At 38.1% G+C, this 18,825-nt stretch overlaps 1 protein-coding gene across 1 annotated transcript in view; it reads left to right on the top strand.

The window, feature by feature from the left end:
- LOC128701817 (N-alpha-acetyltransferase 30) overlaps window positions 1-18,825 on the top strand; it is a 38,857-nt gene that overhangs the window by 19,297 nt on the left and 735 nt on the right. The window contains exons 4-5 of the mRNA XM_070099870.1: window positions 8,779-8,854; window positions 18,743-18,825. The exon at window positions 18,743-18,825 is cut by the window's right edge and continues 735 nt beyond it. Coding sequence (XP_069955971.1) covers window positions 8,779-8,854; window positions 18,743-18,805 — 139 coding nt within the window. The 3' untranslated portion in view covers window positions 18,806-18,825. The remainder of the gene's footprint in view (window positions 1-8,778; window positions 8,855-18,742) is intronic.

The following is an 18,825-nucleotide window of genomic DNA, read 5'->3' as shown; positions in this document are numbered from 1 at the left end:
ACGTATATATACTCATATATATACTTATAATAAGCGTGTATGCACCTGGAGAAGAGAGAAGTGTAGAGGAGAGAGAGAGATTTTGGGAAATGTTGAGTGAATGCGTGGGGAGTTTTGAATCAAGTGTGAGAGTAATGGTGGTTGGGGATTTCAATGCTAAAGTGGGTAAAAATGTTATGGAAGGAGTAGTAGGTAAATTTGGGGTGCCAGGGGTAAATGTAAATGGGGAGCCTTTAATTGAGCTATGTGTAGAAAGAAATTTGGTAATAAGTAATACATATTTTATGAAAAAGAGGATAAATAAATATACAAGGTATGATGTAGCACGTAATGAAAGTAGTTTATTAGATTATGTATTGGTGGATAAAAGGTTGATGGGTAGGCTCCAGGATGTACATGTTTATAGAGGGGCAACTGATATATCGGATCATTATTTAGTTGTAGCTACAGTTAGAGTAAGAGGTAGATGGGAAAAGAGGAAGGTGGCAACAACAAGTAAGAGGGAGGTGAAAGTGTATAAACTAAGGGAGGAGGAAGTTCGGGTGAGATATAAGCGACTATTGGCAGAAAGGTGGGCTAGTGCAAAGATGAGTAGTGGGGGGGTTGAAGAGGGTTGGAATAGTTTTAAAAATGCAGTATTAGAATGTGGGGCAGAAGTTTGTGGTTATAGGAGGGTGGGGGCAGGAGGAAAGAGGAGTGATTGGTGGAATGATGAAGTAAAGGGTGTGATAAAAGAGAAAAAGGTAGCTTATGAGAGGTTTTTACAAAGCAGAAGTGTTATAAGAAGAGCAGAGTATATGGAGAGTAAAAGAAAGGTAAAGAGAGTGGTGAGAGAGTGCAAAAGGAGAGCAGATGATAGAGTGGGAGAGGCACTGTCAAGAAATTTTAATGAAAATAAGAAAAAATTTTGGAGTGAGTTAAACAAGTTAAGAAAGCCTAGGGAAAATATGGATTTGTCAGTTAAAAACAGAGTAGGGGAGTTAGTAGATGGGGAGATGGAGGTATTGGGTAGATGGCGAGAATATTTTGAGGAACTTTTAAATGTTAAGGAAGAAACAGAGGCAGTAATTTCATGCACTGGTCAGGGAGGTATACCATCTTTTAGGAGTGAAGAAGAGCAGAATGTAAGTGTGGGGGAGGTACGTGAGGCATTACGTAAAATGAAAGGGGGTAAAGCAGCTGGAACTGATGGGATCATGACAGAAATGTTAAAAGCAGGGGGGGATATAGTGTTGGAGTGGTTGGTACTTTTGTTTAATAAATGTATGAAAGAGGGGAAGGTACCTAGGGATTGGCGGAGAGCATGTATAGTCCCTTTATATAAAGGGAAAGGGGACAAAAGAGACTGTAAAAATTATAGAGGAATAAGCTTACTGAGTATACCAGGAAAAGTGTACGGTAGGGTTATAATTGAAAGAATTAGAGGTAAGACAGAATGTAGGATTGCGGATGAGCAAGGAGGTTTCAGAGTGTGTAGGGGATGTGTAGATCAGGTGTTTACATTGAAGCATATATGTGAACAGTATTTAGATAAAGATAGGGAAGTTTTTATTGCATTTATGGATTTAGAAAAGGCATATGAAAGAGTGGATAGAGGAGCAATGTGGCAGATGTTGCAAGTATATGGAATAGGTGGTAAGTTATTAAATGCTGTAAAGAGTTTTTATGAGGATAGTGAGGCTCAGGTTAGGGTGTGTAGAAGAGAGGGAGACTACTTCCCGGTAAAAGTAGGTCTTAGACAGGGATGTGTAATGTCACCATGGTTGTTTAATATATTTATAGATGGGGTTGTAAAGGAAGTAAATGCTAGGGTGTTCGGGAGAGGGGTGGGATTAAATTTTGGGGAATCAAATTCAAAATGGGAATTGACACAGTTACTTTTTGCTGATGATACTGTGCTTATGGGAGATTCTAAAGAAAAATTGCAAAGGTTAGTGGATGAGTTTGGGAATGTGTGTAAAGGTAGAAAGTTGAAAGTGAACATAGAAAAGAGTAAGGTGATGAGGGTGTCAAATGATTTAGATAAAGAAAAATTGGATATCAAATTGGGGAGGAGGAGTATGGAAGAAGTGAATGTTTTCAGATACTTGGGAGTTGACGTGTCGGCGGATGGATTTATGAAGGATGAGGTTAATCATAGAATTGATGAGGGAAAAAAGGTGAGTGGTGCGTTGAGGTATATGTGGAGTCAAAAAACGTTATCTATGGAGGCAAAGAAGGGAATGTATGAAAGTATAGTAGTACCAACACTCTTATATGGGTGTGAAGCTTGGGTGGTAAATGCAGCAGCGAGGAGACGGTTGGAGGCAGTGGAGATGTCCTGTTTAAGGGCAATGTGTGGTGTAAATATTATGCAGAAAATTCGGAGTGTGGAAATTAGGAGAAGGTGTGGAGTTAATAAAAGTATTAGTCAGAGGGCAGAAGAGGGGTTGTTGAGGTGGTTTGGTCATTTAGAGAGAATGGATCAAAGTAGAATGACATGGAAAGCATATAAATCTATAGGGGAAGGAAGGCGGGGTAGGGGTCGTCCTCGAAAGGGTTGGAGAGAGGGGGTAAAGGAGGTTTTGTGGGCAAGGGACTTGGACTTCCAGCAAGCGTGCGTGAGCGTGTTAGATAGGAGTGAATGGAGACGAATGGTACTTGGGATCTGACGATCTGTTGGAGTGTGAGCAGGGTAATATTTAGTGAAGGGATTCAGGGAAACTGGTTATTTTCATATAGTCGGACTTGAGTCCTGGAAATGGGAAGTACAATGCCTGCACTTTAAAGGAGGGGTTTGGGATATTGGCAGTTTGGAGGGATATGTTGTGTATCTTTATATGTGTATGCTTCTAGACTGTTGTATTCTGAGCACCTCTGCAAAAACAGTGATAATGTGCGAGTGTGGTGAAAGTGTTGAATGATGATGAAAGTATTTTCTTTTTGGGGATTTTCTTTCTTTTTTTGGGTCACCCTGCCTCGGTGGGAGACGGCCGACTTGTTGAAAAAAAAAAAAAAAAAATACTCATAAATTCTAGCGGCTTCAAGTCAAGCAGGAGAAAGCTGGTAGGCCCACATGTGAGAGAATGGGTCTGTGTGGTCAGTGTGCACCATATAAAAAAAAAATCCTGGAGCATGCAGTGCATAATGAGAAAAAAAAAATTCCGACCGTTTGTTTTTAATTAAAATGCCGACTTTGTGGTCTATTTTCGTATAATATTTATGGTTGTATTCTCGTTTTCGTGGTCTCATTTGATAGAATGGAAAACATATTATAGAAATAGAAGTGATTTTGATTGGTTTTACTATAAAAAGAACCTAGAAATGGAGCTCAAAGTAGGGGAAATGTTTGATTTTTGCAGATCTTCAAAAGTAAACAAATGATGTCATTGTCCAATAAATGTCCAACTAGCCATTCTAATATGCAGTCGTGAATAGGTTGACATTATTTGTACAATTATTACAGTATTGCAGTAGTCTGCATAACAATAAATCTTTTGTTTTTTATTTGAATAAAAATTCATAATAGAAAGCAAGAGTAATATCAGAGGGGCCTGGAGACGTGACTGATGAACAAAGAAAATGTTATTTTAGAGCCTGGAATGTCTGCATTGTTCATTCTGGACCTTATTTTGAAATTGTTGTATTTTTTTTATTTTCGTGAAATTGGCCCAATTGCAAATTTCTGACCACATTATTGGGTAGTTGAAATCAGTAAATGGGCAGTTTCTTGTACTCAGTCGATAGAAAAAATGGAGTTATAAAGAAATAGCTATGAGTTTGGTCAACTGGAACAATGAAATTAGCCGAAAATATGGCTCAAATCGGGCGAAATCGCCGATTTGTAAATATCTCTGAGGTCGCTAACTTCGCGAGAGCGTAATTCTGTCAGTTTTCTATCATTTTTTTGGTGTCATTAGTATCAGGAAAAGATTCTCTTATCATTTCATAAGAAAAATTTTTTTTTTTTTTGTTTTTAAATTTTGCGACACCAGGAGACACCTCAGGATTGGGGGGTTGCGACAGTCAAGGGATTAATATTGTTTATTATGCCATATTAGATGAATTGTGCTATATAAATAAGCCATATAGTTGATAGTCTCATATTGAAGGACTATTTTGTCCTGTCTCCCAACACACCCCTGCCGCTGCCACAATTCCTAACATATGCCAGAAACAGACCTCTCTGGAACACTTTTTTGAGCGACAGGTCCAGTGGCTCTCAAGCTGGTCCTGGTGGAATTAAATAACAATGAAGGGAAGTAACCCCATAAAAGGACTTTGTACCTGAAGTCTTTATGGAAGGGGATTCCCCTTCCAAACAATAGTAACTCCTCCATCCTCTCCCCTTCTCCTGTCTTCGATACATCAACAAGTCTTCAATAAAGATAAGTGTCATTTTACTATTGTTTTATTCTGCATGTCTCATTGTTTTCTGTGTAGGTAAATGTATATTTCATGTTAAAAAATGATTTTTTTTAATACTTTTGGTGCCTGGAACAGATTAATTGAATTTACATTATTTCTCATGGGGAAAATGAATTCAGAAATAGTCCGATTCGGGTTTAGTCACTCTCTCAGGAACGGATTAATTACGATAACCGGGGGTCCACTGTATTTGGAAGCAAGCATGTCTACAGCAGATGAGCATATGAAAGGCAAATCATAGAATAAAATTGGAGAAAAATGGTGGGTGATGTGTTGATCCATCTGTGAAAAGGAAGAGGTTTGTGTCCGGAGGCTAAAAAGGGAATGTACTAATAGTACCAACACTTATATGGGTGTGAGGTATGGGTTTTGAATGCTGCAACAAGGAGGCTAAAGGTAGTGGAGATATCATATTCGAGAACAGTGTGTGGTGTGAATATCACGCAGAGAATTTGGAGCTTAGAAATTAAAAAAGTAATGTGGGGTCACCAAGTGTATAAATCAGAGGGTTGAAGAGGGATTGTTGAGGTGGTTTGGGCATGTTGAGAGGCTGGGGAGGGATAGGAAGGCATGTAAATGTGGGGTGGAAGGTAGGAGGGGTAGAAGTCGTCCCAGGAATGGTTAAAAGGAGGGGGCAGAGGAGACTGAGTTTTAGATGTTTGAGCATCTAGCAGGCTTGTGTGAGCACGTTAAATAGGAGTGAGTGGAGACGTGTATTTTTTAGTTGATGCACTGTTGGAATGTGAACAAGGTAACATTTATAAAGGGATTCAGAAAAACTGGTTAGCCAGACTTAAGAGTGCTGGATGTGGAAAATGTTGTACCTGAACTCTGCAGGAATGGTGGTGATGTTGCAGTTGGATGGTAATCTGAATTGTGATGTCAGCACACATCTGGCAAGACAGTGTTTAAATGAATGGTGATAAATATGTGCTCTTTGGGAGATGGTTTTTGAGGTTTAAAACAAAATTATTTTATATACAGTAAGCCCTCAGTATAATAAACTAATAGGGGGATTGTCTGAGTATCCGTTTAACCCTTTCAGGGTCGGCAAGGCCCTCTCCAAAACTTGTTCTCAGGGTCGGAAATTTTTTGGAAAAAAAAAAATTATTTTTTCTTATGAAATGATAGAGAATCTTTTCCCGATCATAATGACACCAAAAGTATGAATTTGATGGAAAACTTACGGAATTATACTCTTGTGAAGTTAGCGGTCTCGACAATGTTTACGCATTGGCGATTTCGCCCACTTTGAGCCCTATTTTTGGCCAATTCCAATGTACCAGTCTGCAAAAATCATAACTATTTCGCTAGAGCTCCATTTTTTCTATCAAATGAGTAGAAGAAACCACCCATTTATCAATTTCAACTATCCAATAAAGTGGTCCGAAATTGGCAATTCTGCCAATTTCACACACATTTCAAAAGATGCCAATTTCCAAATAGGGTCCAGAATAAACAAGACACATTCTTGGCACTAAAATAACATTTCCTCTGTTCATTAGTCACATCTCCAGGCCTCTGTTATATTTCTTTTGCTTTCCACTTTGAATTTTTATTCCCACAAAAAATAGAAAATTTACTGTTATGCAGACTACTGCATTAGTATACAAATGGTGTAGAAATGGTATAAATAATATCAGCGCACTTGTGAAAGAATATTAGACTCACCAGTTGATGTATATTGGACACATGGCTTGATTTATTTACTTTTGAACTTTCGCAAAAATCGAACATTTCTGCTACTTTGAGCTTAATTTCAAGATACTTTTCATGGTGAATCCAATAAAAATCATCTCAATTTCTGTAATATATCTTCCATTCTATAAAATGAGACCAGGAAAACTGGAATACATATAAATAGCATACGAAAATGCACTGCAAAGTCGCTGTTTTAAACCAAAAACACGGTCAGAGTTTTTTTTTTTCTCATTATGCACTGTGCTGCAGAATTTTTTTTATACTGTGCACAGTGACCACATAGACCCATTCTTTCATATGTAGGCCTACCAGCTTTCTCTCTCTAGATTTCAAGATGCTAGAATTTAGGTGTACTAGTATGGCACCAACCCTGGTGTGCAAGCCGTACTAGTATGGCACCAACCCTTTAAGGGTTAAATCAGAATAAAAAAAAAATAAATGCACTAAATACTATGCACTTAATATAGCATTGTGCACTCAGTTTATAAACATAATAAAAAAACACTAAAAGTAAAGGAGTTAAAAGTGTAATTTAACCTCTTGAGTGTTCGTCCCGTAGTTCTACGGCTTTGAAGCCAGGATCCAAGCCATAGTACTATGTCATGAGCTCAGCTCACTTATATAAGCTGTGAGTGGTAAATGTGGGTCTAGATATGAGAGAAAGCATCTATGTGGTAAGTATGCACCATATAAAACAAACCCTGCAGCACGCAGTGCATGATGAGGAAAAAAACTGCGACTTTGTTTTTGGGTTAAAACAGCAACTTTGCAGTGTATTTTCGTGTGGTTTTTAGTCATATTCACGTGGTTTCTTGGTATCATTTGATGAAATGGAAGATATATTACAGAAATAGAGATGATTTTAATTGGTTTTAGAACTGAAAATAGGTTGAAACTGAGCTCAAAGTAGTGAAAATGTTAAATTTTTGACAATGCTCAGGAGCAAACAAATGACGTCATGTTTCCAGTACACGTCAACTGGTGGGTCTATGTTCACAAATGCACTGATATTATTTATACAATTATTACAATATTGCATAGCAGTAAATCTTTTTTTTTTTTGTGTGAATAAAAATTCTTAGTGAATAAAAAATAAAAAATGGAATTCATCTGTAAAGCCTGAAAATGCAACTAATAAAAAGAGGAAATGTTATTTTAGTGCCAGGAATGCCTGCATTATTTATTCTGGACCCTATTTTGAAATTGGAATATTTTTGAACTTTGTGTGAAATTAGTCAAATTACCAATTTCTGATAATTTTATTGGGTAGTTGAAATAGTTAATTGGGCAGTTTCTTGTGCTCAGTCGATAAAATGGAAGTAATACTAGCGAAATAGCTAAGAATTTGGTTGACTGGAATAGTGTAATTGGCCTACAATGGGAGGCAAAGTGGGCAAAATCGCTGATGTGTAAATATCGCCGATGCAGCTAAATTCGTGATAGCATAATTTCATCAATTTTTCATCAGTTACATTCTTTTTGTTTTATTACCTTCAGAAAAAGATTCTCTACCATTTCATAAAAAAATAATTTTTTTTTTTTTTTTTTTGAAAATTTTTGGACCCTGTGGACAGTTTTTAGATCTGGGGTCTGGACCCTGAAAGGGTTAAGCAGTGGATTTGGCCCATAATTTTAAGTGTTATATTGAGGGTTTACTGTATGTATATAGGTAAGTTGACAACTTAGCTCAAAGATTCCAGTTAATAGATAATTAGTACATGGTTGTTTATGTAGGTCCTGTTTTCTATTGAAACAGGACCCCAAATTTCATTTCAGAACTTCCATATCCTTTTGATTGTGCTGTTGTGTTCAAGATTTATTTACAACAAGTGCAGTATTTTGAGCACTGAAATTTAATAAAATACCTCATTGTAACTAAATACAAAATAAACATCAATAATTTTTACTTGATTATTCAAATATCTGAAACATCTGGGTAAGTACAACTAAATACAGAATAAATACAGAATAGAGAATACAGAATAATTACAGAATACAGAATAAATACTAAATACAGAATAAACATGAATAATTTTTACTTGATTATTCAAATATCTGAAACATCTGGGTGAGTACAAATAGAAAGCACTTCTGTCTCATGTTCAGCAGATAGAGAATCAAGTCTCCATCACATTTTGTGCTGAATGACCCACATGGGTTTAGCAAAATAGAAACACTTTCACCATCATTCACTCCATCACTGTCTTTCCAGAGGCGTACTGATACTACCGCTCAGATGCCCCTCCCAACTGCAAATATCCCCCATTCCTCCCTCATAGTGCAGGCACTGTACTTCTCACCTCTGGAACTCAAGTCCAGTTTGCCAGTTTCCATGAATCCCTTCAAGATGTTACTTTGCCCACATTCCAACAGCTTGTCGAGTCCTATCTCACATGCTCACATGCTTACTGGCTGTCCAAGCCCCTCGCATACAAAACTTCCTTTACCCCCTTCCCCCCCAAATGTTTCCTAAGTTGACCCCTACCCCACCTTTTCTCCACCACAGATTTATACACACTATCATCCTATTTTGCTCCACCTCACTAAATGCCCAAACCATCTCAACAACCCTTCCTCAGCCCTTTGGGTAATACTTTTAGTAACTTTGCATCTCCTAATCTCCAAGCTACAAATTTTCTGCATAATATTTACACCACACGTTGCCCTCAGACACGACATCTCCACTGCCTCCAGCCTCCTCCTCACTGCAGCATTCACAACCCATGCTTCACACCCATATAAGAGCGTTGGTACCACTTCACTGTAGTTTTGCTGTTTATTTAATTTTTCCTTAACTGACTTGGATCTTCAAATATTTAGGAACATCATAGAGCATAGATATGTGATGAAATTGGGCATTGTATCATCTTGGGGACTAGTTTTTTAAACCAACATTTGTATATTGATTGTTGTCTCTGCATGATTCTGTTGCATCTGTTAATTGTAAGTAGAGTAAGCTTGCCACAGAACTTTCTTATTACTGTGCTATACTATCTGATGTGCTGCAATTTGAAATTGTTGTTGGACTAATGTTTTATCCCTTCAGAAATGTTTTGAATTACTGTTTTTCACTGTTGGTAAGTTATCTTGAAAATTTTCAGATGCAGTAATTGTTTCCTTCTTAATGTTAATTGCTGTTTTCTTTGGATGTTTAGTAGTAGCAGCCTGGCTTCTTAAGGGGTCAAATTCTGTTAAGTACAGTAAAATGTATCTTGAACGTTTTATAGGAAATAAACACTACCATCACTCCAGGCCTCACTACACTGAAATGGTACCATAGAGTTCATCAATCTTTTATTGTATGCAGCTTGCAGTTTATTGGAGTTTGATGACCCTTGTGTGTTTGGCGCTTAGTTTTGATTATAATAATAATAATAATAATAATAATAATAGTTCGGGCGAGATATAAGCGACTATTGGCAGAAAGGTGAGCTAGTGCAAAGATGAGTAGTGGGGGGGTTGAAGAGGGTTGGAATAGTTTTAAAAATGCAGTATTAGAATGTGGGGCAGAAGTTTGTGGTTATAGGAGGGTGGGGGCAGGAGGAAAGAGGAGTGATTGGTGGAATGATGAAGTAAAGGGTGTGATAAAAGAGAAAAAGGTAGCTTACGAGAGGTTTTTACAAAGCAGAAGTGTTACAAGAAGAGCAGAGTATATGGAGAGTAAAAGAAAGGTGAAGAGAGTGGTGAGAGAGTGCAAAAGGAGAGCAGATGATAGAGTGGGAGAGGCACTGTCAAGAAATTTTAATGAAAATAAGAAAAAATTTTGGAGTGAGTCAAACAAGTTAAGAAAGCCTAGGGAAAGTATGGATTTTTCAGTTAAAAACAGAGTAGGGGAGTTAGTAGATGGGGAGAGGGAGGTATTAGGTAGATGGCGAGAATATTTTGAGGAACTTTTAAATGTTGAGGAAGAAAGGGAGGCGGTAATTTCATGCACTGGCCAGGGAGGTATACCATCTTTTAGGAGTGAAGAAGAGCAGAATGTAAGTGTGGTGGAGGTACGTGAGGCATTACATAGAATGAAAGGGGGTAAAGCAGCTGAAACTGATGGGATCATGACAGAAATGTTAAAAGCAGGGGGGGATATAGTGTTGGAGTGGTTGGTACTTTTGTTTAATAAATGTATGAAAGAGGGGAAGGTACCTAGGGATTGGCAGAGAGCATGTATAGTCCCTTTATATAAAGAGAAAGGGGACAAAAGAGATTGTAAAAATTATAGAGGAATAAGTTTACTGAGTGTACCAGGAAAAGTATATGGTAGGGTTATAATTGAAAGAATTAGAGGTAAGACAGAATGTAGGATTGCGGATGAGCAGGGAGGCTTCAGAGTGGGTAGGGGATGTGTAGATCAAGTGTTTACATTGAAGCATATATGTGAACAGTATTTAGATAAAGGTAGGGAAGTTTTTATTGCATTTATGGATTTAGAAAAGGCATATGATAGAGTGGATAGAGGAGCAATGTGGCAGATGTTGCAAGTATATGTAATAGGTGGTAAGTTACTAAATGCTGTAAAGAGCTTTTATGAGGATAGTGAGGCTCAGGTTAGGGTGTGTAGAAGAGAGGGAGACTACTACCCAGTAAAAGTAGGTCTTAGACAGGGATGTGTAATGTCACCATGGTTGTTTAATATATTTATAGATGGGGTTGTAAAAGAAGTAAATGCTAGGGTGTTCGGGAGAGGGGTGGGATTAAATTATGGGGAATCAAATTCAAAATGGGAATTGACACAGTTACTTTTTGCTGATGATACTGTGCTTATGGGAGATTCTAAAGAAAAATTGCAAAGGTTAGTGGATGAGTTTGAGAATGTGTGTAAAGGTAGAAAGTTGAAAGTGAACATAGAAAAGAGTAAGGTGATGAGAGTATCAAATGATTTAGATAAAGAAAAATTGAATATCAAATTGGGGAGGAGGAGTATGGAAGAAGTGAATGTTTTCAGATACTTGGGAGTTGACGTGTCGGCGGATAGATTTATGAAGGATGAGGTTAATCATAGAATTGATGAGGGAAAAAAGGTGAGTGGTGCGTTGAGGTATATGTGGAGTCAAAAAACTTTATCTATGGAGGCAAAGAAGGGAATGTATGAAAGTATAGTAGTACCAACACTCTTATATGGATGTGAAGCTTGGGTGGTAAATGCAGCAGCGAGGAGACGGTTGGAGGCAGTGGAGATGTCCTGTCTAAGGGCAATGTGTGGTGTAAATATTATGCAGAAAATTCGGAGTGTGGAAATTAGGAGAAGGTGTGTAGTTAATAAAAGCAGTAGTCAGAGGGCAGAAGAGGGGTTGTTGAGGTGGTTTGGTCATTTAGAGAGAATGGATCAAAGTAGAATGACATGGAAAGCATATAAATCTATAGGGGAAGGAAGGAGGGGCAGGGGTCAACCTCGAAAGGGTTGGAAAGAGGGGGTAAAGGAGGTTTTGTGGGCGAGGGGCTTGGACTTCCAGCAAGCGTGCATGAGCGTGTTAGATAGGAGTGAATGGAGACGAATGATACTTGGGACCTGACGATCTCTTGGAGTGTGAGCAGGGTAATATTTAGTGAAGGGATTCAGGGAAACCGGTTATTTTCATATAGTCAGACTTGAGTCCTGGAAATGGGAAGTACAATGCCTGCACTTTATAGGAGGGGTTTGGGATATTGGCAGTTTGGAGGGATATGTTGTGTATCTTTATACGTATATGCTTCTAAACTGTTGTATTCTGAGCACCTCTGCAAAAGCAGTGATAATGTGTGAGTGTGGTGAAAGTGTTGAATGATGATGAAAGTATTTTCTTTTTGGGGATTTTCTTTATTTTTTGGGTCACCCTGCCTCGGTGGGAGACGACCGACTTGTTGGAAAAAAAAAAAATAATGGAAATAATAATAATGGAGTTTGAGAGGTCATTAGAATTTGACCCTGTCATGGCTTTACGTGCTCCTAGTTAGTACTTTTCCTGTCACTGACACTTGAGGTGTTAGTTATATACCTCTCTTCTCTTGCTCTATCCAATTTACTACTAATACTGGCTGCTTTGTTACTGACAGATTTAATGAACTCAAAAAAAAAAAAAAAGGGAGAAAAAAGTATGCTCTTACTGGTTCTTGTTTCATCACATTCAAGATTATAGCCATCCTGTAAGCTGATTCTCTTCCAAAATTAACTTTCCTTTTCAAGCCTTCACTGATACTGAATCTTGTTTAATTGGCTTTTATGTGCGATATCTCTAACAGGAATCGTAGCCCTGGCTTCATTTGTCTTGCCTAGTTAATTGTCAAAGGCTGTAATCATCAGAACTATAATAATATGATGTGACTTGCAGTTTCCTTACCATTTGTTGCATTGACCTGTCATTCACCACCTCACAACTTGATTATGCCTTGAGACAGGATAACATCATCCAGTTTTTACTTCTGATATGAGGGTGTGTAAAGGTAGAGAGTTGAAAGTGAACATAGATAAGAGTAAGGTGATAAGGGTATCAAACGATTTAGATAAAGAAAATTTGGATATCACATTGGAGGGAGGGAGTATAGAAGAAGTGAATGTTTCCAGATTTTTGGGAGTTGACTTGTCAGCAGATGGGTTTATGAAGGATGAGGTTAACCATAGAATTGATGAAGGAAAAAAGGTTATTGGTGCATTGAGGTATCTGTGGAGACAAAAACAAGTTATCCATGGTGGCAAAGAAAGGAATGTACAAGAATGTAGTGGTACAGTCATTCTAATATGGGTGTGATGTATGGATTGTAAATGCTGCAGTGAGGAGGAGGAGGCTGGAGGCAGTGGAGATGTCCTGTCTAAGGGCAGTGTGTGGTGTAAATATGCAGAGAATTTGTAGTGTGGAAATTAGGAGGTGGTGGTGTGGAGTTCCTATAAGTATTAGTCAGAGGGCTGAAGAGGGGCAGTGGCATTGTTAGGGTTGGTGTCACCCCCATGAAATCCAAAAGTGGGAGGATGGGGGGTAGTAAACTCCAATTGTGTCACTACTGCATGACCAATGACTAATGTTTAGCAATGACAACATTTAACCCTTTCACTGTTTTGGTCGTATATACAAGTCTTACGAGCCACCATGTTTGACGTTTCTATACTCATAAATTCTAGCAGCTTCAAATCAAGCAGAAGAAAGCTGGTAGGCCCACATGTGAGAGAATGGGTCTGTGTGGTCACTATGCACCATATAAAAAAAATCCTGCAGCACACAGTGCATAATGAGAAAAAAAATGACCGTTTGTTTTTAATTAAAATGCTGATTTCGTGGTCTATTTTCGTATAGTATTTATGGTTGTATTTTTGTTTTCGTGGTCTCATTTGATAGAATGGATAACATATTATAGAAATAGAGGTGATTTTGATTGGTTTTACTATTAAAAAGAACCTGGAAATGGAGCTCAAAGTAGGGGAAATGCTTGATTTTTGCCGATGTTCAAAAGTAAACAAATGATGTCATTGTCCAATAAATGTCCAACTAGCTATTCTGATATGCAGTCATGAATGGGTTGACATTATTTATACAATTATTACAATATTGCAGTAGTCTGCATAACAGTAAATCTTCTATTTTTTGTTTGAATAAAAATTCAAAACAGAAAGTAAGAGTAATATCAGAGGGGCCTGGAGAAGTGACTGATGACTGATTTTAGAACCAGGAATGTCTGCAGTGTTTATTCTGGACCCTATTTTGAAAGTGTCATATTTTTTAACCCATAAACGGTCCAAACATATATATACGTTTTTACCGCTAGTGCCCCAAACGTATATATACGTTTTATTTGTCATATATTCAACATTGCCATGATAAGCCTGAGTCACCTAGACATGAGAGAATGGGTGTGCGCACTCACTGTGCGCCATGTTAAAATAATTGGGGATGCCTGGTTACCATATGCTCTCTTTTCCTATTAAAAAAACAATTTTTTTTTCTCAAAAAATTTGGGGCACTACGGTAGAGAACGTATATATATGTTTGGACCATTTACGGGTTAATTTTCATGAAATTGGCTAAATTGCAAATTTATGACCATGTTATTGGGTAGTTGAAATCAGTAAATGGGCAGTTTCTTGTACTCAGTCGATAGCAAAACTGGAGTTCTAAAGAAATAGCTATGAGTTTGGTCGACTGGAACAATGGAATTAGCCGAAAACAGGGCTCAAAGTTGGCGAAAGCGCCCTTTCGTAAATATCGCAGAGGTCGCTAACTTCGCGAGAGCGTAATTCTGTTAGTTTTCCATCAAATTTCGTTCTTTTGGTGTCGTTACAATCGGAAAAAGATTCTCTATCATTTCATAAGAAATTTTTTTTTTTTTTTTAAATTTTGCGACACCAGGAGACACCTCAGGATTGGGAGTTGCGACAATCAAGGGGTTAAGGGCCATTAACTGAACTGGAGAATACTTCTCAACTTTATTAATGATAAAATAAATAATCGTAGTAATATTGAGGAAACACAAACTCAAATACCACTTTGAGTACAGGCAACAGATCCTACATTTATTCATCTTCAACAGTGAAAAAAAAAATGAAAAAATAAAAAAAAAAACATTGCAATATCATAGAAATACAAGTTCTGATTTGACCTTGAGTACAGGTAACATCTCAGTGAATTAGATCTTGCATTTCCTTGCCTTCAATCCTGCAAAATCATTTATGATATCAAAATCAGTGCTGTCAACTGACCCCTTTTCTATGGATAATGTTGCTAAGTCAGAGATTCTGGATTGACTCATTGTGGACTGTAAATAGTTTTTAATCAGCTTCAACTTTGAGAAACTCCTTTCACAAGAAACCACAGAAACACACACAGTAAGGAACAACCTCAGGCAGTGTGAGAGAGTTGGAAGAGATTCAATGCAATTCCATTCAGCTATGAATGTTAGTGCATTCAATGCAGTCCAGTGCTTAACTTTTTCAAGATCAACATCAGCAGCTTGCAGGTGCCTCCTTGGTCTTGGTATTTCAAGCATAAGCTCATTCTTGCATATGGGCCAGTACACCTGACTCACAAAATCGTAATGACACGATTACAAACAAACCATACCACGGACTGGGATAGAACCCGCGATCAGAGAGTCTCAAAACTCCAGACTGTCACGACAGTCTGGAGTTTTGAGACTATCTGATCGCGGGTTCTATCCCCGCCCGTGGTATGGTTTGGCCAGTAGATCTTCTGCAATGTTCCTTAATTCTTATGTTCTTACGTACCACGGTTATTTCAACATTTCATGAATGTCAGTTCTCACCCATTCATATATCTTGATTCATGAACATGACTGATAACACCAATAAGCAGAAGTAAAGTTCAGAATATGATAATTACCTGACCCTTTGTCTGTTTAACTCAGCCACATATACACCACCTGGACCAAACTCACTCATGGGTGGTGCAGCAGACACAGTATGTTACGTCACTGATGACTGATCATAGTGATGCCAGGGCGATTTAGGGTTTTTCCAAAACAACATAAAAAAAATTATTGATTTATTGTAGTTTATCATATAGCATCATTGATTTTCCCTATATAGGCCTATTTGTACTCAGTAATCATATAATAGGCTATATAAAAACAAAGGATTTTTCTCTTATGTTGCTGCAGTGCTACCAATAGACCTTCTGCAGTGTTCCTCCTTTCTTATGTTTTTATGTTAGTGTAACCTTTAGAGGCTCTGTGGTGGTACCTGGGGTGGCCTCCCCCCTGCCCTCCCTTATGATGTGACTGAAGAGGGGCTGCTGAGGTGGTTTGGTTATTTAAGAGAGAATGGAACAAAGAATGTCTTGGAGAGCGTATAAATCTGTAGGGGAAGGAAGGCGGGGTAGGGGTTGTCTCTGAGAAGGTTGGAGGGAGGGGGTAAAGGAGGTTTTGTGGGTGAGGGGCTTGGACTTCCAGCAAGCATGTGTGAGCGTGTTAGATAGGAGCAAATGGAGACAAATGGTTTTTGGAACCTGATGAGCTGTTGGAGTGTGAGCAGGGTAATATTTCGTGAAGGGATTGAGGGACACTGGTTAGCCGGATTTGAGTCCTGAAAATAAGAAGTACAATGCCTGCACTTGAAAGGAGGGGTTTGGGAATTACAACATGAATTACAAACGAGTATTTCAAATAAGAAACTTTATAGCTGTACAAATTCGTAGCACAGTTTATTATATAATCCGGTCAGATTGAATAAAATCAATGATTTGCAATGCAGAAACAGGTCATATGGTCATTTGATGAGTTACTGAGCGTTGTAGAGAATGGAGTATTCTATTAGGTAATGTAATTACAAAAAACATAGTTTGATAGTGTCACAGGTTATACATTTATGAGACAGTTATTCAGTATTTATTTAGTTGTGGGTGAATAAGTGGCTTTTAAGAAGAAGTCTTCAGTTGATAAACAGACAGTATTTCTTTTATATTCACAGGTAATGAATTCCAGATTTTTGGGCCTTTTATGTGCATTGAGTTTTTACATAGTGTGAGATTGACACAAGGAACATCAGAGAGTGATCTGTGCCTTGTGTTATGGTCATGTGTTCTGTTGAGGTTGGTAAGGAGAAATTTGGGGGGAGGGTTTATATTCGAGTTAAGTGTTCTATGTATGTAATAGGTACAGTAATAAGTATGGATGTTTTGTACGGTGAGTAAGTTTAGAGTTTTGAATATTGGTAGAGTATGCTGCCTGTAGTGGGAATTTATCATCATTCTGACTGCAGCCTTTTGTTGGGTAATTAATGGTTTGAGATGGTTTATTGTTGTTGAGCCCCATGCACAAATTCCATAGGTGAGATAGGGGTAAATAAGTGAGTGATATAGGGCCAGGAGGGCTGACTGTGGAACATAGTACCGTATCTTTGATAGTATGCTCACGGTCTTGGTGAAAGCGTTTCTTTTTTCGGATCACTAGTGAAAGTGTTTCTTTTTTTTTCTGGCCACCTTACTTTACCTGGAGAGGGTTTTGGGGGTCAGTGCCCCCACAGCCCGGTCTGAGACCAGGCCTCATGGTGGATCAGGGTCTGATCAACCAGGCTGTTACTGCTGGCCACACGCAAGCTAATGTACGAACCACAGCTCGGTTGGTCAGGTACTGACTTTAGGTGCCTGTCCAGTGCCTTCTTGAAGACAACAAGGGGTCTATTGGTAATCCCCCTTATGTGTGCTGGGAGGCAATTGAACAGTCTTGGGCCCCGGACACTTACTGTGTTGTGGGTGATAGCCAGTATGTTAAAAGAAATGACATGTTTTACCACATACAATGGTTCTTTCCATTCTGTACAGTATCTCTGATGATCAGTCAAGTAATTTAGTGTAGGTGAGTGAGTGGCACACATGCACACACCCACACACGTACACTCATACCCACTACCACCTAACCAACCCACCAACCCACCCACCCCACCCTCAATACTACTACTGTTGCTATTCCCACACATCCATTTGCTTTTTCTTATTTTTCATGGTATAGCTTGTTTGGCATAGGTTGGTGGGTTCACAATTATTCTTTATTTTATCATCTTTTTTTTGGATAAAATATACTGAAGTATGGTATGAAAATATTCACAGAATCTTGCTTGACTGAATAAACAGTTTGTACATTGGCACCCAGTTTGTTTATGGTCACTTGGTGGCATGAGGTTTGTGACCTGGCAATGTTTACACATTTGTGTTCCTCCCTCCCTGTATGTGTGTGTAACCTGTGTATGTGTAGCTGTTCTCTAATATACCAGAATTTGTCATCACTGAATAATACCCATCATTTTTATAAATATAATAATGATTGTGGTGAATATAAATTGAGAAATATCTGTTTTATTACTTGCTGTACAGTGAGGGATTGTAGTGAAATCTGTTACAGAGTCTTCTGTTGTATGGTACCCTGTGTAAGCGATATATTGCAGATTTTTTATTTGTGTAAAAGTTTTAACAAGAATTAAATAAAATACATCGACAAAGGTTTACTGATAGTCTATGTCACAGCAGTTAGGTAGTGTATGTTGTAGACCAGACATTTGGCAGGTTTTCTTGAGACCAGTCAAAGAATTGTCTTGGATCTGCTTGGAGCTGATCTGGTCATATTTATTTAGTAAAAATCTCACTATATGGCTGATAATATAAAGTAAATGGGCCAGATCAGGACTTTAATTTTGCCATAAAATATTTAAAAAGTTTGTTAAATAAGGTTTTCATTTTGACTAAAACTTTTGATGTTGCATCAATAATTGTGTATGATAAACCCAAATCCATGGTTTTCATTTACAGAAAACAGTCCTATATGAAGAAACTGATATGGAATATTCATGGTATTTGTTTTTCTACTTCTTGGGTCATTAATTTCCTTAGTCATATTCAAATTGGATTCTCACTGAAGGGTATGTGAGTTTGGTTGTCCACTGGGGAGGCAAGCAAGGGGGGAAGGGGGGGGGATATGCAGTTCTCTTTCCTTGATCAGGTTATGTCAAGGTAAACAGCCATGTTGATGTCTTGCCCATCCTCTTGCCCTCCACTGGAAATGTTGTAACAGACTCCTATACCTGTGAGCTAGGGGTTGAGATTTATTTTTCTAACATGATATGCAGTTGAGCTTTTTAAAATGCTCTTGTGATTCTGAGTGCATGAGAGAAGTACAATAATTGTTACCAGTAATTTTGAATCTTACATTCCTTTCATTTTTCCAGGTACTATCTCAATGGAGTGGATGCATTGCGATTGAAACTTTGGCTAAGATAAAACAGAGGTAAATAGAATTTCTTGCCTGTGA

The sequence above is a fragment of the Cherax quadricarinatus genome, chromosome 69 (genome assembly GCF_038502225.1).
Source record: "Cherax quadricarinatus isolate ZL_2023a chromosome 69, ASM3850222v1, whole genome shotgun sequence".
NCBI lineage: Eukaryota > Metazoa > Arthropoda > Malacostraca > Decapoda > Parastacidae > Cherax > Cherax quadricarinatus.
This window is presented reverse-complemented; position numbering and strand designations above follow the sequence as displayed.